The following is a 21,388-nucleotide window of genomic DNA, read 5'->3' on the forward strand; positions in this document are numbered from 1 at the left end:
AGAGCAAAAATAAAAAGCTGCAATACAATATAGCCCATGTAATAATGTCAAAAGTTATAACCTGATATGCATCTATAACCCCTACTTTTCTTTCTTTGCAGGTCCTAACAAGGAGCAGGGGCAGAGTAACAGTGGGTCTGCTGCAGGTAAAAATGTTTCCTGCACAGGGCTGGAATATACAACCCCAAAGACTTTAAAGTTGCCCTAGAATCCTTCACCCATGGAGCTTGGAGTCTGTTTCCACCAAAAAAATGAAGACTCTACAAAAGGCAGGTCTATTGTTTGTTGGACCTCTTGTGCAATCCCCAGGGCCTGCAGCCACGAGCTCTTGTGCATGGAAACTGCAGAGGCCATGATGATCCTAGGAGCTGAATCTCTTGCATCTAGTTCAGCCTGGAGGAAAGTTCTCACTCCAGATTTCCACTCATCATATAAAGAGAAAAACTCTATTCTAGCATCCTCCAGCAATATGTCCCCAAACTTTAATATGGACTCGCAAACATTACAATCGTAACGTCCCAAAAGCACCTGTTGGCTGGCAATTCTGACTTGTAACCCCACATTAGAATAAACTTTTCTACAAAATAAATCTAGTTTTTTAGATCTTTGATTTGGGGGTTTGCCCTGGAACTCCCTTTCATTGGCTGCTGACACCAAAGGAGAAACAGGGATCGGGAGGGGAAGGGGGAGGAAGCATAGACATTCAAATCCCTGGGAGGGAACATAATATTTACATTTGGCCCTTTTTGAGGTTGGAAAAGGGGATGAAGGAATCTGTCAGAGTGATTTAATGGACTTCAAAACTGCTTCATTAATAGGTAAGGCTACCAATATCACTAAGGCAGTGGGAGGACTCCTTAACTTCCTCCAGCTGGATCCCTGAACCTGAGGAAATACTCTTCAATAGCTCTTGGTAAGCTTTATAATCATCAGGAGGACGTGAGATGCCTCCCAAGGAAACTGCCTCATCAGGAAAAGAGGAGGATGAAGCCAGCCTAGATTGAAGCTATTCCTTCTCTGCTAGCTATCAAGCAGGATCCTCCTGAACCAACTTGTCCTGCTCCACAATGGGCCTGGTGCCAGGGTCAGGAACAGGCGGTGACTAGAAAGTTGACTTCCCAATCTTCTCTGAGGTCACAGAGCAGGAACACCTCATGTGTGACCTAGAAATCAGGGGGAATCCTCATGGGTTCCAAAAGGGCTAGTGGGAAGACCCAGTGATTCCCTGACCACATGCCCAATCCTCTTCCAGCTGGAGGATCTCAAAGCAACCTAGGGAAGTAACACGTAAGTGGGGAGTAGTGTGACTGGCTCCAAGATTGGGAAATATAAGAGCCAATCTCCAAATCAGAGCAGTACAAATCACCTTCTGTTGACCAAGGGGGAGCTGCTCCTCATGGTGTCAGAGACTGGTGCCAAGTCTGCGAAGAGTGGAGAGCAGCCAACACCGCAGGCATCCCATTCAACAGTATCAATGGGTGTGACGTCTGAGGCAATGGAGGTTGTTGCAGTGCCAACTACGGCACCAACAATACTGGTGACCCTCTGTCTGCCTGTACCAGGGGCACGGTCTCCTGCAGTGCCAGGGACACCATCACAGATAGGTTCCGCAGATCTCTGCCACAAATGCCTCTGATGTGGTCGGTGCCAAGATAGTCTCAAGTCACTGTGGTCAAGTTCATATGCCCCTTCGGGACCTGGATTTGACATTATTTGCCTCAGGACTGGAATCAACATTGCTGGTTTTGGAGCTACCAGAGAAGAGTGCTTGGATTTTGGCTGCACTCTACTCTCATGCCTATGCTTAGAGCAGGGGTAGGCAACCTATAGCATGCGTGCCAAAGGCGGCACGCAAGCTGATTTTTAGTGGCACTCACACTGCCCGGGTCCTGGCCACCGGTCCGAGGGGCTCTGCATTTTAATTTAATTTTAAATGAAGCTTCTTAAACATTTTAAAAACCTTATTTACTTTACCTACAACAATAGTTTAGTTATATATTATAGACTTCTAGAAAGAGATCTTCTAAAAACGTTAAAATGTATTACTGGCACGTGAAACCTTAAATTAGAGTGAATAAATGAAGACTCGGCACAACACTTCTGAAAGGTTGCCGACCCCTAGCTTAGAGGATTTTGATGCCAGAGACCTTCCTCTCCCAGTTGTCTGTTTAGAGGTCTTACATCTCTTTTTAGATACTGGAGAGGGTGCGCAGTGCCAGGTAAATGAAAATAAAGGAGTTTATTTGCACAGATAAAATGTATATCTATATTTGGCACAACATCTATTAGCCTAGTTTTCAAGATCATTACCATATTGGGATACACAGACTTTGGATATAAGGCAAAGAAATACGCAGTTCAACACATAATACACTTGCTTTATATAGAAGGTTTGAAGTGTGATCAGCACTTTTTACAGGCAAATTCTAGAGACATCTGTCTACAATGAATTTTCAAATCTGTGTCCGAATAGTGTGGTAACTCAAAAGCACAGCTGAAGTCAGTTTAAATGCAACTATGTATTATTACCTGAAAAAAATGTTTACAATTAAGTTAAAGTCACTGGAGTAGTTCTGAGGGGGGAAAAAGAAAAAGAAAAGACCCTAAGTGCATGACCAACAGCAGTGGTACAGAAAGTGGCTCAGGTGGGCTTCAGACTGCAATCATGTAATTCACAGCCTGCACAAAGCATTTAGTTTATCTAATAAATAAAATTGGAAGGGAAGGGGCTCTGGGTAATGCCTGGAAATAGAAAAATCTATTCTAATCTTACCTTTGAGTCATATGCTGACTGTTTTATTACTTCAGGTGCCATCCAGAATGGAGTTCCCACAAAAGTATTTCTCTTTATCTGTGTATCTGTTAGTTGTCCTGCTACTCCAAAGTCTGCTAATTTTACCTCTCCTTGTTCAGATAGCAAAACATTGGCAGCTAACAAAGAAAAAAAGGCAGTTTAAAAGTTTACAGCTTTGATGTTTCAAAGGTTTTCCTTATCTCTACTGTTTGAACATTTAACCAAAACTATTTCAAAAAAATTATTAAATAACTTACCCTTAATATCTCTGTGGATTTTCTTTTCTGAATGCAAGTAATCGAGTCCTTTAAGTATCTCTCTCAATATTGTAGCAATCTGGATTTCATCAAGACAGCCAGGCTCTAACTAGGAGAAACATGCAAGAAATATTTGTAAATAGTTGTAAACTACAAATTTCAGAGATGACACAGAAACGGTAGGAAAAATAAACTAAAAATGCTAAGTTCAAAGAATTCATAGAAACATAGGGCTAGAAGGGACCTCAAGACGTTATCTATGCCATCCTCCCATGCTGAGGCAAGGGACACCTAAACTATCCCTGACAGGTATTCTTCCAATCTACAATCTCGCTTGGTAACCTATTCCAATACTTAATTATCCTTATAGTTATAAAGTTGTTTCTAGTATCTAAGCTAAACCTCCCTTGCTGCAGATTAAGTTGATTACTTCTTGTCCTACCTTCAGTGGACATGGAAAACTAATCTGCACTAATGAATGAGATAGATGTATTAAATTAATGAAACTTGAAATGCTAATAAAAGTAAGGCTAACATCAAAAATGTATTTTATTCATTTGTCAATAGCAGTCTAGTTTTAATTATTTATCATACCTTTAAATGCACTACTAAATGTACTTTAGTATATATTACGTAATTAAATTTGAGTAATACAAGATATCATTACAGCATCAGCTATTACAATCTTAGAATAGAAGACTGGCCATACTGGGTCAGTCCAATGGTCCATCTAGCCCAGGATCCCGTCTTCAGACAGTGGCCAATGCCAGGTGCTTCAAAGGGAATGAACAGAACAGGCAATCATCGAGTAATCCATCAAGTCATCCACAACTTCTGGCAAACAAAGGCTAGGGACAATCAAAGCATGGTGTTGTATCCCTGCCCATCCTGGCTAATAGCCATTAATGGATCTATCCTCCATGAACTTATCTACTTCTTTTTTTAAGCTTGTTATAGTTTTGGTCTTCACAACATCCCGCGGCAACAAGTTCCACAGGTTGATGGTGCCTTATTGAAGAAGTACTTCCTTTTGTTTGTTTTAAACCCACTTCCTATTAATTTCATTGGGTGACCCCTAGTTCTTGTTTTATGTGAAGGAGTAAATAACATTTCCTTATTCACTTTTTCTACACCAGTCAAGATCTTATAGACCCCCATCATATCTCCCCTTAATCGTCTCTTTTCCAAGGTGAACAGTCCCAGTCTTTTTAATCTCTCCTCATATGGAAGCTGTTCCATACTCCTAATCATTTTTATTGCCCTTTTCTGTTCCTTTTCCAATTCCTATATATCTTTTTTGAGATAGGGCGATCAGATCTGAATGCAGTATTCAAGATGCGGGCATACCTAGCATTGATATAGAGGCATTATGATATTTTCTGTCTTATAATCTATACCTTTCCTAATGGTTCCTAACACTGTTAGCTTTTTTGACTGCCACTGCACAGTGAACAGATGTTTTCAGAGAACTATCCACGACTCTAAGATCTCTTTCTTAAATGATAACAGCTAATTTAGACACTATCATTTTGCCTTTATAGTTGGGATTAGGGTTTTACAATCTGCATTACTTTGCATTTATCAACATTGAATTTCATCTGCTATTTTGTTGCCCAGTTAGCCAGTTTTGGGAGATCCCTTTGTAACTCTTCACAGTCAGCTTTGGACTTAACTTTCATGGAGGATAAATCCATCAATGGCTATTAGCCACAATAGGCAGAGATGGTGTCCCTAGTCTCTGTTTGCCAGAAGCTGGGAATGAGCAACAGGGGATGGATCACTTGATGCTTACTTGTTCTGTTCATTCCCTTTGGGGCACCTGGCATTGGCCACTGTTTGAAGACAAGTATCAGAGGGGTAGCCGTGTTAGTCTGGATCTGTAAAAGCAGCAAAAAATCCTGTGGCACCTTATAGACTAACAGACGTCTGTTAGTCTATAAGGTGCCACAGGATTCTTTGCTGTTTGAAGACAGGATATTGGGGTAGATGGACCTTTGCTCTGACTCAGTATGGCCGTTTTTATGTTCTTGAGTAATTTAGTATTGTCTGCAAACTTTGCCCCCCTGACTGTTTAACCCCTTATCCAGATTTTTTATGAATAGGCAGAACAGCATTGGTCCCAGTACAGATCTTTGGAGGACCAAGCTATTTATTTCTGTCTGCTGTGAAAACTGACCCTCTGTTTCCTATCTTTTAAACAGTTACTTATCCATGAGAGAACCTTTCCTCTTATTCCATAACTGCCTACTTTGCTTAAGAGCCTTTGGTGAGGGACCTTGTCAAAGGCTTTCTGAAAGTCCAAGTATATTATATCCATTGGATCACCCTCATCCACGTGTTTGTTGACCACGTCAAGGAATCACAGAATCATAGAAGATTAGGGTCAGAAGAGACCTCAGGAGGTCATCTAGTCCAATCCCCTGCTCAAAGCAGGACCAACCCCAACTAAATCATCCCAGCCAGGGCTTTCTCAAGCCAGGCCTTAAAAACCTCTAAGGATGGAGATTCCACCACCTCCCTAGGTAACCCGTTCCAGTGCTTCACCACCATTCTAATGAAATTGTTTTTCCTAATATCCAACCTAGATCTCCCCCACTGTAACTTGAGACCATTGCTCCTTGTTCTGAGAACAGCCTAGCTCCATCCTCTTTGGAACCCCCCCCTTCAGGTAGTTGAAAGCTGCTATCAAATCCCCTCTCACTCTTCTCTTCAGCAGACTATATAAGCCCAGTTCCCTCAGCCTCTCCTCATAAGTCATGTGCCCCAGTCCCCTACTCATTTCCGTTGCTCTCCATTGGACTCTCTCCAATTTGTCCACATCCTTTCTGTAGTGGGAGCCCCAAAATTGGATGCAATACTCCAGATACGGCCTCATCAATGCCTAACAGAGAGGAATAATCACTTCCCTCGGTATGCTGGCAATGATCCTACTAATGCAGCCCAATATGCTATTAGCCTTCTTGGCAACAAGGGCACAGTGCTGACTCATATTCAGCTTCTTGTCCACTGTAATCCCCAGGTCCTTTTCTGCAGAACTGCTGCTTAGCCAGTCAGTCCCCAGCCTGTAGCAGTGCATGGGATTCTTCCATCCTAAGTGCAGGACTCTGCACTTGTCCTTGTTGAACCTTACCAGATTTCTTTTGGCCCAATCCTCCAATTTGTCTAGGTCACTCTAGACCCTATCCCTACTCTCCAGCGTATCTACCTCTGCCCTCAGTTTAGTGTCATCCGCGAACTTGCTGAGCGTGCAATCCATCCCATCATCTAGATCATTAAGGAATCATTAAGGAATTCTAATAGATTGCTGAAGCATGATTTCCCTTTACAAAAGCCATGTTGGGATTCATGTTGGGAGAACCAATTTTTGTGTGGACTAGATAGAAAGCCTGTCATTCTGTGAAGTGTGTTTTAGCAAGGTTCTATTGTATTTAATCACAGAAAATATACACATCTAACACCCACAATGCAAGATTGTTTCAAAGGACATACCTAACAACTCTGTCGGGGAAGAAGGAAATTACATCACTAGGTCCATTCAAATCTCAATGAGACTACAGGGAAGAAATAGTAGAGGAAGCAATAGTGGATGGGAACCTGGGAGGCAGTGACCATGAGATGGTCGAGTTCAGGATCCTGATACAAGGAAGAAAGGAGAGCAGTAGAACAGAGACCCTGGACTTCAGAAAAGCAGACTTCGACTCCCTCAGGGAACTGATGGGCAAGGTCCCCTGGGAGAATAACATGACGGGGAAAGAAGTCGAGGAAAGCTGGCTGTATTTTAAAGAATCCTTATTGAGGTTGCAGGAACAAACCATCCCGATGTGTAGGAAGAAAAGTAAATATGGCAGGCGACCAGCTTGGCTTAAAAGTGAAATCCTTGCTCGTCTTAAACACAAAAAAACAGCTTACAAGAAGTGGAAGATTGGACAAATAACCAGGGAGGAGTATAAAAGTATTGCTCAAGCATGCAGGAGTGAAATTAGGAAGGCCAAATCACACTTGGAGTTGCAGCTAGCCGGAGATGTTAGGAGTAACAAGAAGGGTTTCTTCAGGTATGTTAGCAACAAGAAGAAAGTCAAGAAAAGTGTGGGCCCCTTGCTGAATGAGGGAGGGAACCTAGTGACAGAGGATGTGGAGAAAGCTAGTGTACTCAATGCTTTTTTTGCCTCTGTTTTCACAGAGGAGGTCAGCTCCCAGACAGCTGCACTCTGCAGCACAGTATGGGGAGGAGGTCACCAGCTCTCTGTGGAGAAGGAAGTAGTTCGGGACTATTTAGAAAAGCTGGACGAGCACAAGTCCATGGGGCCGGATGCGCTGCATCCGAGGGTGCTAAAGGAGTTGGCCGATGAGATTGCAGAGCCATTGGCCATTATCTTTGAAAAATCATGGCGATCGGGGGAGGTCCCGGATGACTGGAAAAAAGCTAATGTAGTGCCCATCTTTAAAAAAGGGAAGAAGGAAGATCCAGGGAACTACAGGCCAGTCAGTCTCACCTCAGTCCCTGGAAAAATCATGGAACAGGTCCTCAAGGAATCAATTTTGAACCACTTAAAGGAGGGGAAAGTGATCAGGAACAGTCAGCATGGATTCACCAAGGGCAAGTCATGCCTGACTAACCTAATTGCCTTCTATGATGAGATAACCGGCTCTGTGGATGAGGGGAAAGCAGTGGATGTGCTATTTCTGGACTTTAGCAAAGCTTTTGATACAGTCTCCCACAGTATTCTTGCCAGCAAGTTAAAGAAGTCTGGGCTGGATGAATGGACGGTAAGGTGGATAGAAAACTGGCTAGATGGTCGGGCTCAACGGGTAGTGATCAATGGTTCCATGTCTAGTTGGCAGCCAGTATCAAATGGAGTGCCCCAAGGGTCGGTGCTGGGGCCGGTTTTGTTCAATATCTTCATTAACGATCTGGAGGATGGTGTGGACTGCACCCTTAGCAAGTTTGCAGATGACACTAAACTGGGAGGAATGGTTGATACGCTGGAGGGTAGGGATAGGATACAGAGGGACCTAGACAAATTAGAGGATTGGGCCAAAAGAAATATGATGAGGTTCAACAAGGACAAGTGCATAGTCCTGCATTTAGGACAGAAGAATCCCATGCACTGCTATAGACTAGGGACCGAATGGCTGGGCAGCAGTTCTGCAGAAAGGGACCTAGGGGTTACAGTGGCTGAATATGAGTCAACAGTGTGCCCTTGTTGCCAAGAAGGCTAATGGCATTTTGGGTTGTATAAGTAGGGGCATTTCCAGCAGATCGAGGATGTGATCATTCCCCTATTCAGCACTGGTGAGGCCTCATTTGGAGTACTGTGTCCAGTTTTGGGCCCCACACTACAAGAAGGATGTGGATAAATTGGAGAGAGTCCAGCGGAGGGCAACAAAAATTATTAGGGGGCTGGAGCACATGACTTACGAGGAGAGGCTGAGGGAACTGAGATTGTTTAGCCTGCAGAAGAGAAGAATGAGGGGGGATTTGATAGCTGCTTTCAACTACCTGAAAGGGGGTTCCAAAGAGGATGGATCTAGAGACTGTTCTCAGTGGTAGAAGATGACAGAACAAGGAGTAATGGTCTCAAGTTGCAGAGGGGGAGGTTTAGGTTGGACATTAGGAAAAACTTTTTCACTACTAGGGTGGTGAAGAACTGGAATGGGTTACCTAGGGAGGTGGTGGAATCTCCTTCCTTAGAGGTTTTTAAGGTCAGGCTTGACAAAGCCCTGGCTGGGATGATTTAGTTGGGTTTGGTCCTGCTTTGAGCAGGGGGTTGGACTAGATGACCTCCTAAGGTCCCTTCCAAGCCTGAGATTCTATGATTCTATGATACAGACATGGTGCTTTGTTTTTTTAAAAAATGTGTACACTAAGGAACAAATGTAAGAGCACCATGAAGAGCCAGCAGACAGTAACAATTTTCAATCATTAATATTCTATAGCTGGCTGAAAGTCAGAGGTTTGAGACGAAAGTTTTCATATCTTATTACTAACATCCTGAGTTACCTAGCCTTTTTGCACATGAACATAACCTGATGTCATCTCATGGAAAATGTATTTTAATTCATATATGAACATAAACATTTTCTTCTAACTACTTGGAATTTCTGAATGAAAACAGGGCTTTTGTTTCTTAATATATCTGGTTATGCCACTTTATTTCTCTACTGAAGCAATAATCCTGTTTGACAGCACAACTGCTATAGCAATAATGATGTCACATTCGGATTTCAGGTGAATTATAAACAGCAGAAACATTCAAGAAATGCATTAATGAAATTTTAATTAAGTTTACTAAATTAATGACATTCATAACCAGTTTACTTACTAAATCAAGAGCAGAGCCTCCACCAAGGTATTCCATTATTATCCATAATTTTGTATCCTGCAAAAACAGAACAGATGAAATTAGTAGCTTCACACTTTAGCTTCTTTCATGATTTGCTTCACTCATTTTGCTGCAAAATGAATTCATTATTACAGTAAAGATGTAATGGCACAGAATTTCACTAAACTATATAATCTGTCATGGCAGAAAAATACTGCTCCTGCTCCACATTTTTATTTATTTGACGATAACATACACTGACTTCATTTCATTTTATTCACTTTTTTCCATCTTAGATTTTACAGTCCTTATTTCCAGACACTGTCTTGACCTATATCCTCTAGAAACATAGGAACTGCCATATCTGAAAATACTAATGGCCCACAGGAGGCAGGGATAGCTCAGTGGTTTGCGCATTGGCCTGCTAAAGCCAGAGTTGTGAGTTCAATACTTGAGGGGGCCATTTAGGGATCTGGGGCAAAATCAGTACTTGGACCTGCTAGTGAAGGCAGGGGGCTGGACTCAGTGACCTTTGGAGGTCCCTTCCAGCTCTAGGAGATTGGTATATCTCCAATTATTACCACATGAAGTACTCAGGTATTATGTTTCCCTAATGGCCAAATACAGATGGATCAGAGGAAGGTGTAGACCCCTTAACATTGCCACAGTATACCACTCAGGGGAGTAGGAGATTTCTTGCTAATTCAAGCTAATGAAAACCATGTGGTGTAGTAGGGAAGCCCCAGCTAGTTGAACTGTATATATAAAGAAGAGTATTACAAGTGTCTAATCCAGTGTTTCTCAACCTGATAAGTAGGGGGCACAAGACAGAAAAGAGGACTCATGAACAATGAAAATGAAACAATACAAATATGCTCCAGAGGCTCAAGTGAAAGCAGCTTTTGGTTTCCCAAGAGTCATGTACTGTCCCTTCCTACTCTTATAACAGTCCTTAATGTAGTTCATTGCAGAAGTAGCTAATATTCTCTGACCCAAAAAAAACAAAAACAAAAAAACCTTAGTTAACACCGATTAAAGGTGCCCAGTGGTATATTTTGCCTTCCCAGAAAAAGTTACTCACCTTGTACAATAACGATGGTTCTTTGAGATGTGTGTCCCTATGGATACTCCACTGTAGGTGGCTTGCATCCCTGCACTGCTGATTGGAGAACTTCGGTAAAAGTGCCAGCACAGCCTAACCCCCCCGAGTTCCTTCTTCACGGCAGAGTCATTGACAAGAACTCTGAAGCAGAAGGCAAGAGGGTGGGTTGTGGGTCACCCATAGGGACACACATCTCAAAAGAACTTTCATTACTGCACAAGGTAACTTTTTCTTCGAGTAGTGTCCCTATGGGTACTCCACTGTAAGTGACTCCTGAGCAGTATCCCTACCAGAGGGTTGGGGCTTCGGGGTCGTGTCAGTTACAGATAACAATATTGTGGAGCCGAAGATGGCATCGGAGCCCCAGTGACTGCATAATGTTCTGCAAAGGTGTGGACTAACATCCATGTTGCCACTCTACAGCTTTCTGAGATAGGGACATTCTAGAAGAAGGCGACTGATAAGGAGATCGGCCTTGGGAACTGTGTGCAAATACTATCTGGCGGGCTCATGCTGAAGATCTGATAACATTGTCTAATGCAGTTTGAGACCTATTTGGAGAGTCTCTGAGCTATATTGCTTAATCCTTAGATTTTTCTGCAATTGAGAGCAAAAGTTTAGGAGATTTCCTGAAAGCCTTCATCCTATGCAGGTAAAAGGCTAGGGCTCTCCTAACATCTAGTGTGTGCAATATAGCCTCCCAGTAGTCGTGATGAGGCTTGGGGTAGAAAATTGGAAGGTGAACTAATTGGTTCATGTGAAATGAGGTTACCTTAGGGATGAATTTTGGTTGTGGCCTGAGCATAACCTTGTCCCAAAAGAATACGGGGTGGGAGGGGGGAGGGAGGGGAGAGAATGTTCCATCAGAGCTGCTAATTCTCCTAATCTCCTCGGTGAAGTGACTGCTGTTAGGAAGTCCATTTTCACTGAAAGGTATGTAAATGAGCAGGTGGCCATAGGTTTGAAGGGAGGTATAATGAGGCCTTTCAATACCAGGTTTAGATCCCACATGGGAGTAGGAAGTTGGGGTTGTGGGAAAAGGTTTACTATAACCCTAAGGAATCGTTTAGTAGTTGGATGTGATAGCACTGAGTATTCCGATATGGTGAAAGGCTGCTATAGCTGCTAGGTGAACCCTGAGGAAACAAAGATAGTACTGATTTTTTTGAGAGTTAGGACATAGTCTAGGATCTCTGGAAGAGTCACGAGTATTAGAGAAATGTGTTGGGAGATACACCAAATTTGAAATCTGGACCATTTAGGTAGCTATGTCCAGCATGTTAAGGACTTTCTAGTATGTAATAACACCTCTTGTACCTCCTTTGAGCAGGAGCTCTCTGTATGTTTGAACCATGAAGGAGCCACGCTTTGAGGTGAAGAATCCCCAAGTTGGGATGTAGGGTGCATCCTTGGTTCTTCGAGAGGAAGTAAGAAGTGGATTGGAAAGAAATTGGTGGGCATGCCGTGAGTTGTGACAGGTAAGGATACCAAGTATGTCTTGGCCAAGTAGGACCAAACAGCTCCTTCTCCTTTTATTTTTAATAGGACTTTTGACAGTAGAAGAAATGGAGAAAAGGCATAGAGAAGGTCCCTGCCCCAGAGGAGAAGGAGAGCATCGCCCATGGAGGGCTGTCCTATGATCAGGATCACTAGCCTGGACATTTCTTGTTCAGGCAAGTGGCAAACAGGTCTGTGGTCAGCGTCACTGCCTCAATAGGTTATGAAGTACCGCTAGGTTTATCACTTACTTGTGGTCATGTGGGAATTTCCTACTGAGACTGCCCATTATCAAGTTTTGAGTGCCTGGAAGGTAAGTGGCTAATAGTATGACATCCTGGGAGATACACCAGTTCCATAGTCTCACTGCCTCTGCACCGGGAGGGGTGATCTGCCTCCCTCTTGCTGATTTATATAGTACATACATGCTATGCTGTCTGTTAGGACTCTCGTGTGTGATCCCTTGATCAGTGGGAGGAAATGGGCACAGGCATTCCTGACTGCCCTTAGGTTGAGAAGGATGATGTGGAGAGATATCTCCATGGATGACCACCTGCCTTTTGTCGTGAAGTCATTTATATGCATGTTCCATTCTATGAGGGATGTGTCAGTGATGAGAAGCAATGACGGGGAGGTTTGTGAAAAGGGGATCCCCTTGCAAACATTTGCAGGGTCTTTCCACCCATCTAAGGAACTTTTTAATCCTGGTGGGGTAGTGACAGACATTTGTCTAGCCTATCTGTTTGGTCTGTGAACTGAACCAAAAATGGAAGCATCGCATGCAAAGCCTGGCATGTGGTATTACCGCTGTGCCCACTGCCATATGCCCCAAGAGTTGTAGGCAGTGCCTGGCTCATATTTGTGGGCTGTCTATATGAGTGTGGCCAAAGACAGGAATCTCTATAGAGGTACATAAGAACGTAAGAATAGCACTACTGGGTCAGACCAAAGGTCTATCTAGCCCAGTATCCTGTCATCCGACAGTGGCCAGTACAAGGTGCCCCAGAGGGAATGAACAGAACAGGTAATCATCAAGTGATCCATCCCTTGTCACTCATTCCCAGATTCTGGCAAACAGAGGCTAGGGCCACCATTCCTGTCCATCCTGGCTAACAGCCATTCATGGACCTATCCTTCATGAATTTATCTAGTTCTTTTTTGAACCCTGCTATGATCTTGGCCTTCACAACATCCTCTGGTAAGGAGTTCTACAGATTGACTGTGTGTTCTGTGAAGAAATACTTCCTTTTATTTGTTTTAAACCTGCTGCCTATTAATTTCATTTGGTGACCCCTAGTTCTTGTGTTATGAGAAGTAGTAAACAACACTTCCTTATCTACTTTCTCTACACCCGTCATGAAATTATAGCCCTCAATCATATTTCCCCTTAGCTGTCTCTTTTCCAAGCTGAAAAGTCCCAGTCTTATTAATCTCTCTTCATACAGAAGCCATTCCATACCCCTAATCATTTTTGTTGCCTTTTTCTGAACCTTTTCCCATTCCAATATATCTTTTTTGAGATGGGGCAACCACATCTTCACACAGTATTCAAGATGTGGGCATACCTTGGATTTATATAGAGGCAACATGATGTTTTCTAGCCTATTATCTATCCCTTTCTTAATTATTCCCAGCATTCTGTTCACTTTTTTGACTAACACTGCACATTGAGTGGCTTGTTTTCAGAAAACTATCCACAATCACTCCAAGATCTCTTTCTTGAGTGGTAACAGCTAATTTAGACCCCATCATTTTATATGTATAGTTGAGATTATGCTTTCCAATGTGCATTACTTTGAATTTATCAACATTAAATTTCATCTGCCATTTTGTTGCTGTCACCCAGTTTTGAGAGATCCTTTTGTAGCTCTTTGCAGTCTGCTTGGGTCTTATCTATCTTTAGTAATATTGCATCATCTGCAAATTTTGCCACTTCACTGTTTACCCCTTTTTCCAGATGATTTATGAATATGTTGAATAGGACTGGTCCCAGAACAGACCCCTGGGGGACACCACTATTTACTTCTCTCCATTCTGAAAACTGACCATTTATACCTACCCTGTTTCCTATCTTTTAACCAGTTACCAATCCATGAGAGCACCTTCCCTCTTATCCCACGGTAGCTTACTTTGCATAAGAGCCTTTGGTAAGAGACCTTGTCAAAGGTTTTCTGAAAATCTAAGTACACTATATCTACTGGATCCCCTTGGTCCATATGCTTGTTGACCCCCTCAAAGAATTCTAGTAGATTAGTAAAGAGAAATCATGCCTCACCAAAGCCATGTTGACACTTCCTCAACAAATTATGTTCATCTATATGTCTGACAATATTGTTCTTTATTATAGTTTCAACCAGTTTGCCTGGTACTGAAGTCAAGCTTACAGGCCTTTAATTACCAGGATCATCTCTGGAGCCCTTTTTAAAAATTGGCGTCACATTAGCTATCCTTCAGTCACCTGGTACAGAAGCTGATTTAGGAGAGCTTTGGCCTGTAAGGAGTTGAGGTTGGCGCCTATGAATGCCAGGCGCTGCACTGGAGTGAGGGTTGATTTCTGGGTGTTGATCTGTAAGCCCAATTCTGTGAATAAGTCTATTGCAGACTTGGTGACTCGGTGAGCCTATTGGAAGGGCTGGGCTCTGAGGAGGCAGTCGGTAGGGGTAAATCATGATCCCTTGGGAGAACAGGTGCACAGCCAGTACAAAGAGAATCTTGGAGAATACTCTCTGAATGGATTATAGCCTGAAGAGGAGTACTCTGTACTAGTATGGGGTCTTGTCCTAGGGTAAATCTGAGGAATCGTCTGTGGGACGGTAGGACTGATATTTGGAAGTAGGCGTCTTGAAGGCTGAGGGCTGAAAACCAGTCTCCCTGTTCCAATGCTGGAATAATTATTGGTAGAGTGACCATCTTGGATTTTTGAGCTTTGACAAACTTTGAGGGTTCTGAGGTCTAGTATGGGTCTCCAACCTACCTTTCTCTTGGGTATTAGGAAATAACAACCTTTGCCTCGTAGATATTGAGGTACTGGTTCTATGGTTCCTAACTGGATGAGACTATCTCTTGTCTCAGTAATCTCATGAGAAGGGTCCCTGAAGAGGGACGGGGAAGGATGCTGTGGAAGGGGATAGGGAGGTAAAATGGATGGAGTACCCATTGCAAACAATTTCCAAGACTCATTGGTCTGATGTTATGCATTCCCAGGTGGAACATTGTTAGATGGTAGCCAAATGGAAAGGAAGCAGTGGTCAGCTGTAGCAGTTGGCGGGAGTGGTTTACCGTCGACTCAACCAACATGTCAAAAGTGGAAGTTAACTGTTGGGACATGGAAGATTGCGGGCCAGATGGTTTATGTCTAGAGAACTTAGTTTTCTTTCTCTGTGGCTTGTAGTAACATTGAATCGATTATTGGGAGGTGCGTGGTTTGTGCTGCAGACTAAATTTCCTCTTTTGTCTTGACATGTAGATGCCCAGTGAGCAGAGAGAGAGGCATCTGTTTTCTCCATGAAGAGCTTAGGGCCTTCAAAGGGAAGGTCTTAGATAGTCGAATACATCTCCTTAGGGAAGCCCAACAGGTGTAGCCATGACACACATTGGCTAACCACCATCGTGGAGGTGGATCGGGACAATCTGTCAACTGTGTCAAGAGCAGACTGTAGCCCTGTCTTTTCCACTAGTTTTCCCTCTTGGATGATGGCTTTGAACTGGTTTTGGTGTGACTCAAACAGCTGATCAATAAAGTTAAGTTTTGAATAGCTGATGTAGTCATATTTCACCATCAGGGCTTGGTAATTGGCAATTTGAAACTGTAGCATAGCCGAGGAATAGGCTTTCCTCCCAAAGAGGTTGAAACACTTCCAATCCTTGTCGGGGGGAGTGGATCTCACTTGGTGTTGATGGCCATGACAATGGAGTTGGGTGGAGGGCGGAAGAAGAGGAATTCTATCTATCTCCCTAGCTGGAACATAATATTTATTAATCAGTCCTCTTGGAAGTAGGTGCCACCAATGCTGGGGTCTGCCATATGGTTTTTGCGGGGTCCAGGAGAGCCTCACTAATAGGAAGTGCTATTTTAGAGAACAGAGTCATAGACTTTAAGGTCAGAAGGGACCATTATTGATAGTCTAGTCTGATCTCCTGCACAACGCAGGCCACAGAATCTCACCCACCCACTCCCGCAACAAACTCTTAACCTATGTCTGAGCCACTGAAGTCCTCAAATTGTGGTTTAAAGACTTCAAGGTGCAGAGAATCCTCCAGCAAGTGACCTATGCCCCACACTGCAGAGGAACGTGAAAAACTCCCAGGGCCTCTGCTAATCTGCCCTGAAGGAAAATTCCTTCCCAACCCCAAATATGGCAATCAGCTAAACCCTGAGCATGTTGGCAAGACTCACCAGCCAGACACCCAGGAAAGAATTCTCTGTAGTAACTCAGATCCCGCCCCATCTAACATCCCATCACAGGCCACTGGGCATATTTACAGCTAAATAGTCAAACACCAATTAATTGCCAAAATTAGGCTATCCCATCATACCATCCCTCCATAAACTTATCAAGCTTAGTCTTGAAGCCAGATATGCCTTTTGCCCCCACTGCTCCCCTTGGAAGGCTGTTCCAGAACTTCACTCCTCGGATGGTTAGAAACCGTCATCTAATTTCAAGTCTAAACTTCCTGATGGCAGTTTATATCCATTTGTTCTTGTGTCCACACTGGTACTAAGTTTAAATAATTCCTCACCCTTCCTGGTATTTATCCCTCTGATATATTTAGAGAGGGCAGTCATTTCTCCCCTCAGCCTTCTTTTGGTTAGGCTAAACAAGCCGAGCTCTTTGAGTCTCTTTTCATAAGACAGGTTTTCCGTTCCTCGGAACATCCTAGTAGCCCTTCTCTGTACCTGTTCCAGTTTTAATTCATCCTTCTAAAACATGGGAGACCAGAACTGCACACAGTAATCCAGATGAGGTCTCACCAGTGCCTTGTATGAGGTGTGTAGTATGTCAAGGAGCTTCTGACAGGAGTCCTTGACTTCTTCTAATGGTATCTGTAGTGTATCTGTAACTCTCTTTGCCAGCTCCTGGAAAAGCTGGACATCACTGGCTAAGGACCGTGGGAGAGGCATGACAGCTCATCTGGGGAGGAAGAGGCTATGTTGGTCCTCAGCACCTCTTCTTCAATGCCGCCCTCCTGTTCCTCCACAATCTCTTCTGGAAGTTCCGATGCTCTAGATGCCATGGCAGAGGGGAAGCATCTTGGGGGTTCACAGGTGAGGCTAGAAGCCCAAGAGGTCTGGGTGTGGTGTGCAGGCCAAGGATCCCAGTATGGCCACTGAGATGGTGGTGCCTATAGTTGGCCATACCATGGTGGCAGTGAGGCTGTCTGGAGGTATGCTATGGGGCCATCTTAGTAATGGGCACCATAGGGATCATAAGAGGGGTAATGAAACAACCTACTCTGGTTCGCTGTCCAAGTCTGCACTAGAGAGTATGGGTGCATGACAGAACAGCGGAGAAGACTCCCGTGTTAGCGGAAGACTCTATGCTGAGGTCCCGGTACCAAGAAGAGGAGACATCGGTATGTCAGGTATGTAGATGTCTCTCACGTGCTGGAATTCCAGTGTTACCAACTGACTCAGTGCCACTGGCAGTACCAAGGGGGTTGGAGATCTTGCCCACACCAACTGTTCCAGTGTTGCATGGGGCATCAGTGACTTTGTTGATGGTACAGTGCGTATTGGCAGTGTCTTCTTAGTGGAGTGCTGTCTCCTGTTTTTGTCCTCTGGTACTGCTGACTCAGTGCCTGTGTGCATTGGTTCCTTAGGCACGTCAATAGCACCTGCCATTCCAGATCTTTATGAGCCATGGGTACCAGACTGGGACTGTCTTGGTTCCAACAGTACCAAGGATACCGAGCATGCCGGAGATCATTTACAGCTGGCTCAGGGTTCACTGTGGGAACTTCCTGCTCTCTTTTTTAATGACTTGTGAGAGGGGTCAGCAGCTGATTTCTTCAACCTACAGTCCCTAGATGATGAGGGCTGTGGAAAAGACTCACTTCTGCCAGGTGACTCTCAGCATGGGTCCGGGAAGGGTTGGAGGGCTGCCTCCATGAAGATGATCTTCTGTCTCAACTCCCTGTGTTGCGAGACCAGGGTCTGAACTGCTGGCAGAGACCACACTACTGTGGAATGTGGCCTTCCTCAAGGCAGCGTATGCACTGGAAGGGCTTGGGGATGACTCAAGGGATGACCTCTTTGCGAGAGAGGCACTTCTGTGAACTGGACATACCCTATTAGAGAAAGGGTCTCCGAAAAAAGAGGAGTAAATAAAGTCTTTTTGTCGTTGTTTTGTTTGTGAAGAAAGCAGAAGAAGGTACAACTAAGAATGGGGAGACTAACTATAGAAAAGCAAAAGAAGATAATGGTCGTGAAGGGATTGCTAATAGTTCTGTCTCTAGCCATAGGTGGTTGAGAAGGATCTGAGGGGGTTAGCCCGTGTGCGCTGCCTAGCCTCATGGCAGGGCACAAGGAGAGACAGCGCATATGTTGGCCTAATAGACACTGCTACCGAAGTTCTCTGATCAGCAGCGCAGGTACACAAGCACACCTACAGTGGAACACCCATAAGGACACTACTCAAAGACGAATGTCAAGTTAAGCAAAAAAAACCTTCTGAAAACCAAGAAATGAAGAGCTACGGTATATGTCCATACAACTATAACTCTGTCCCATGGAGCTGGACACAGCCGCTGGGAATTATTGGCATGCACTCCAGCAGCATTCACTGCATAGGTGTAGCTGTATTAAGTGGTGGAGGGGTTGGCTGAAGCAGCTTAGAAGAGCTGTGATTGCGATACAGGGCGATCTGTGGGGGTCTGTGCTCCTTCAAGAGGGGTATTAGCCCCTCTCCCTGACCCGTGTGTGTGACCAAAGGAAAAAGATTCATGTGTATGTTGGGAGACCCAATATGCCTTACTTCAGCATTACATTGTGCAGCTCTAAGGAGTAGCAGGGCACAGGGGTCTTCCTGCCATGAGGTCTGTCAGGCCTGGTCTACACTACGCGTTTAAACAGATTTTAGGAGCGTTAAACCAATTTAACGCTGCACCCATCCACACTAAGAGGCCCATTATATCGATATAAAGGGCTCTTTAAACCGGTTTCTGTACTCCTCCCCAACGAGAGGAGTAGCGCTAATATCGGTATTAGCGTATCGGATTAGGGTTAGTGTGGCCGCAAATCGACGGTATTGGCCTCCGGGCGGTATCCCACAGTGCACCACTGTGACCGCTCTGGACAGCAATCTGAACTCGGATGCAGTGGCCAGGTAGACAGGAAAAGACCCGTGAACTTTTGAATATCATTTCCTGTTTGCCCAGCGTGGAGCTCCGATCAGCACGGGTGGCGATGCAGTCCCAAATCCAAAAAGAGCTCCAGCATGGACCGTACAGATGTGATCGCTGTATGGGCAGACAAATCTGTTCTATCAGAGCTCCGTTACAGAAGACGAAATTTCAAAGCATTTTAAAAATATCTCGAGACAGAGGCCACAGCAGGGACTCAGCACACTGCTGAGTGACAAGCGTAACGGAAAGCCAAAGAATCAAATGGACGCTCATGGAGGGAGGGAGGGGGGGACTGAGGACTCAAACTATCCCACAGTTCCTGCAGTCTCCAAAAAGCATTTGCATTCTTGGCTGAGGTCCCAATGCCTTTAGGGTCAAACACATTGTCCGGGGTGATTCAGGGCATAGCTCGTCAATTTACCCCCCACCCCCACAAGGAAAAGGGAAAAAAATCGTCTCTTGACTCTTTTAAATGTCACCCTATGTGTACTGAATGCTGCTGGTAGACGCGATGCTGCGGCACTGAACTGTAGCATCCTCGCCCCCACTCCTTGGTGGCTGATGGTACAATATGACTGATATCCATCATCATCATCAGCCTTGTGGCAGATGGTGCAGTACAGAAGGACTGGTATCCGTCATCATCAGCCCAAGAGTGCTACTACTTCCCAGTAGATGGTACAGAACGGCTGGTAACTGTCTTCATCATAGCAACAGGGGGCTGAGCTCCATCAGCCCCCACCCTTCATGTGTAAAGAAAAGATTCTGTTCTGCCTGGACTAGCATAGCAGCAGGATGCTGGGCTCCTCTCCCCCACACTGCTTAATGTCCTGTCTGGACTATCATAGCAGCTGGAGGCTGCCTTCCCCTCATTTTATCTCACTAACAAGTCACTGTTTCTTATTCCTGCATTCTTTATTACTTCATCACACAAATGGGGGGACACTGCAACGGTAGCCCAGGAAGGCTGGGGGAGGAGGGAAGCAACAGGTGGGGTTGTTGCAGGGGCACCCCCTGTGAATGGCATGCAGCTCATCATTTATGCGGGATCTGACACGGAGCAGCTGTGCTTTCTGGTTCTCTGATACACTGATTCTCCAGTACACTTGCCCCATACTCTAGGCAGGACTGATTCTATTTTTAGATACTATAAAGGAGGGATTGAGTCGGGGAGTCATTCCCATTTTTGTCTTTTGCGCCCCTGGCTGACCTCAGCCAGGGGCACCCATGATAGCAGCAGAGAGTACAGTACGGAAGGACTGGTAACCATCATCTCATTGTCAATTTACAATGGAAGTAGATGGTACAGAATGGCTGATAGCAGAGATGGTTATCATGCAAAAGCAAATGAATGCTGCTGTGTAGCGCTGCTGAATCGTCTCTGTCAGCGGCATCCAGTACACATACGGAGACCGTGACAAAAGGCAAAACAGACTCCATGGTTGCCATGCTATGGCATCTGCCAGGGCAATCCAGGGAAAAAGGGCGCGAAATGATTGTCTGCCGTTGCTTTCCCAGAGGAAGGAGTGACTGACGACATTTACCCCGAACCACCCGCAACAATGATTTTTGCCCCATCAGGCACTGGGATCTCAACCCAGAATTCCAAGGGGCGGGGGAGACTGCGAGAACTATGGGATAGCTACGGAATAGCTACCCACAGTGCAATGCTCCAGAAATCGATGCTAGCCTCGGACCGTGGTCGCACACCACCGAATTAATGTGCTTAGTGTGGCTGCGTGCACTCGATTTTATACAATCTGTTTTACTAAACCGGTTTATGTAAAAATCAGAATAATCCCGTAGTGTAGACATACCCTCAGCAATGCTATTCTATTCTATATAGGTTTAGATACCACACTTACCGTAGAATGTGAGCGCCTGCCAGTAGTGCTGCATTGAGCAAAGTGACTACATAACAGCTATGTTTTTTCTCTCATCCTCTCTCCGGCGGAAGATGTGTGTTTAGTGGAGTGTCTTGTTTTTGTAGGGTTTTCAGGATTTTTTGTTTGTTTGTTAAATATGCCTGTGGCTATGGTTAAATAAATACACCTGTGGTTTTATTAGAGAA

The 21,388-nt window shown here is 44.5% G+C and overlaps 1 protein-coding gene across 5 annotated transcripts in view; it reads right to left on the reverse strand.

The window, feature by feature from the left end:
- STK24 (serine/threonine kinase 24) overlaps positions 1-21,388 on the reverse strand; it is a 102,415-nt gene that overhangs the window by 26,026 nt on the left and 55,001 nt on the right. For all 5 annotated transcript variants that reach the window (XR_005583040.1, XR_005583038.1, XM_039482443.1 and 2 more), the window contains exons 3-5: positions 9,375-9,431; positions 3,052-3,160; positions 2,774-2,931 (exon numbers count right to left, since the gene is read on the reverse strand). Coding sequence is in view for 3 of the 5 variants with exons in the window: in XM_039482443.1 (XP_039338377.1) it covers positions 2,774-2,931; positions 3,052-3,160; positions 9,375-9,431 (324 nt within the window). In the remaining 2 variants the exon portion in view is untranslated. The remainder of the gene's footprint in view (positions 1-2,773; positions 2,932-3,051; positions 3,161-9,374; positions 9,432-21,388) is intronic.

Source organism: Mauremys reevesii, linkage group 1 (assembly GCF_016161935.1).
Source record: "Mauremys reevesii isolate NIE-2019 linkage group 1, ASM1616193v1, whole genome shotgun sequence".
NCBI lineage: Eukaryota > Metazoa > Chordata > Testudines > Geoemydidae > Mauremys > Mauremys reevesii.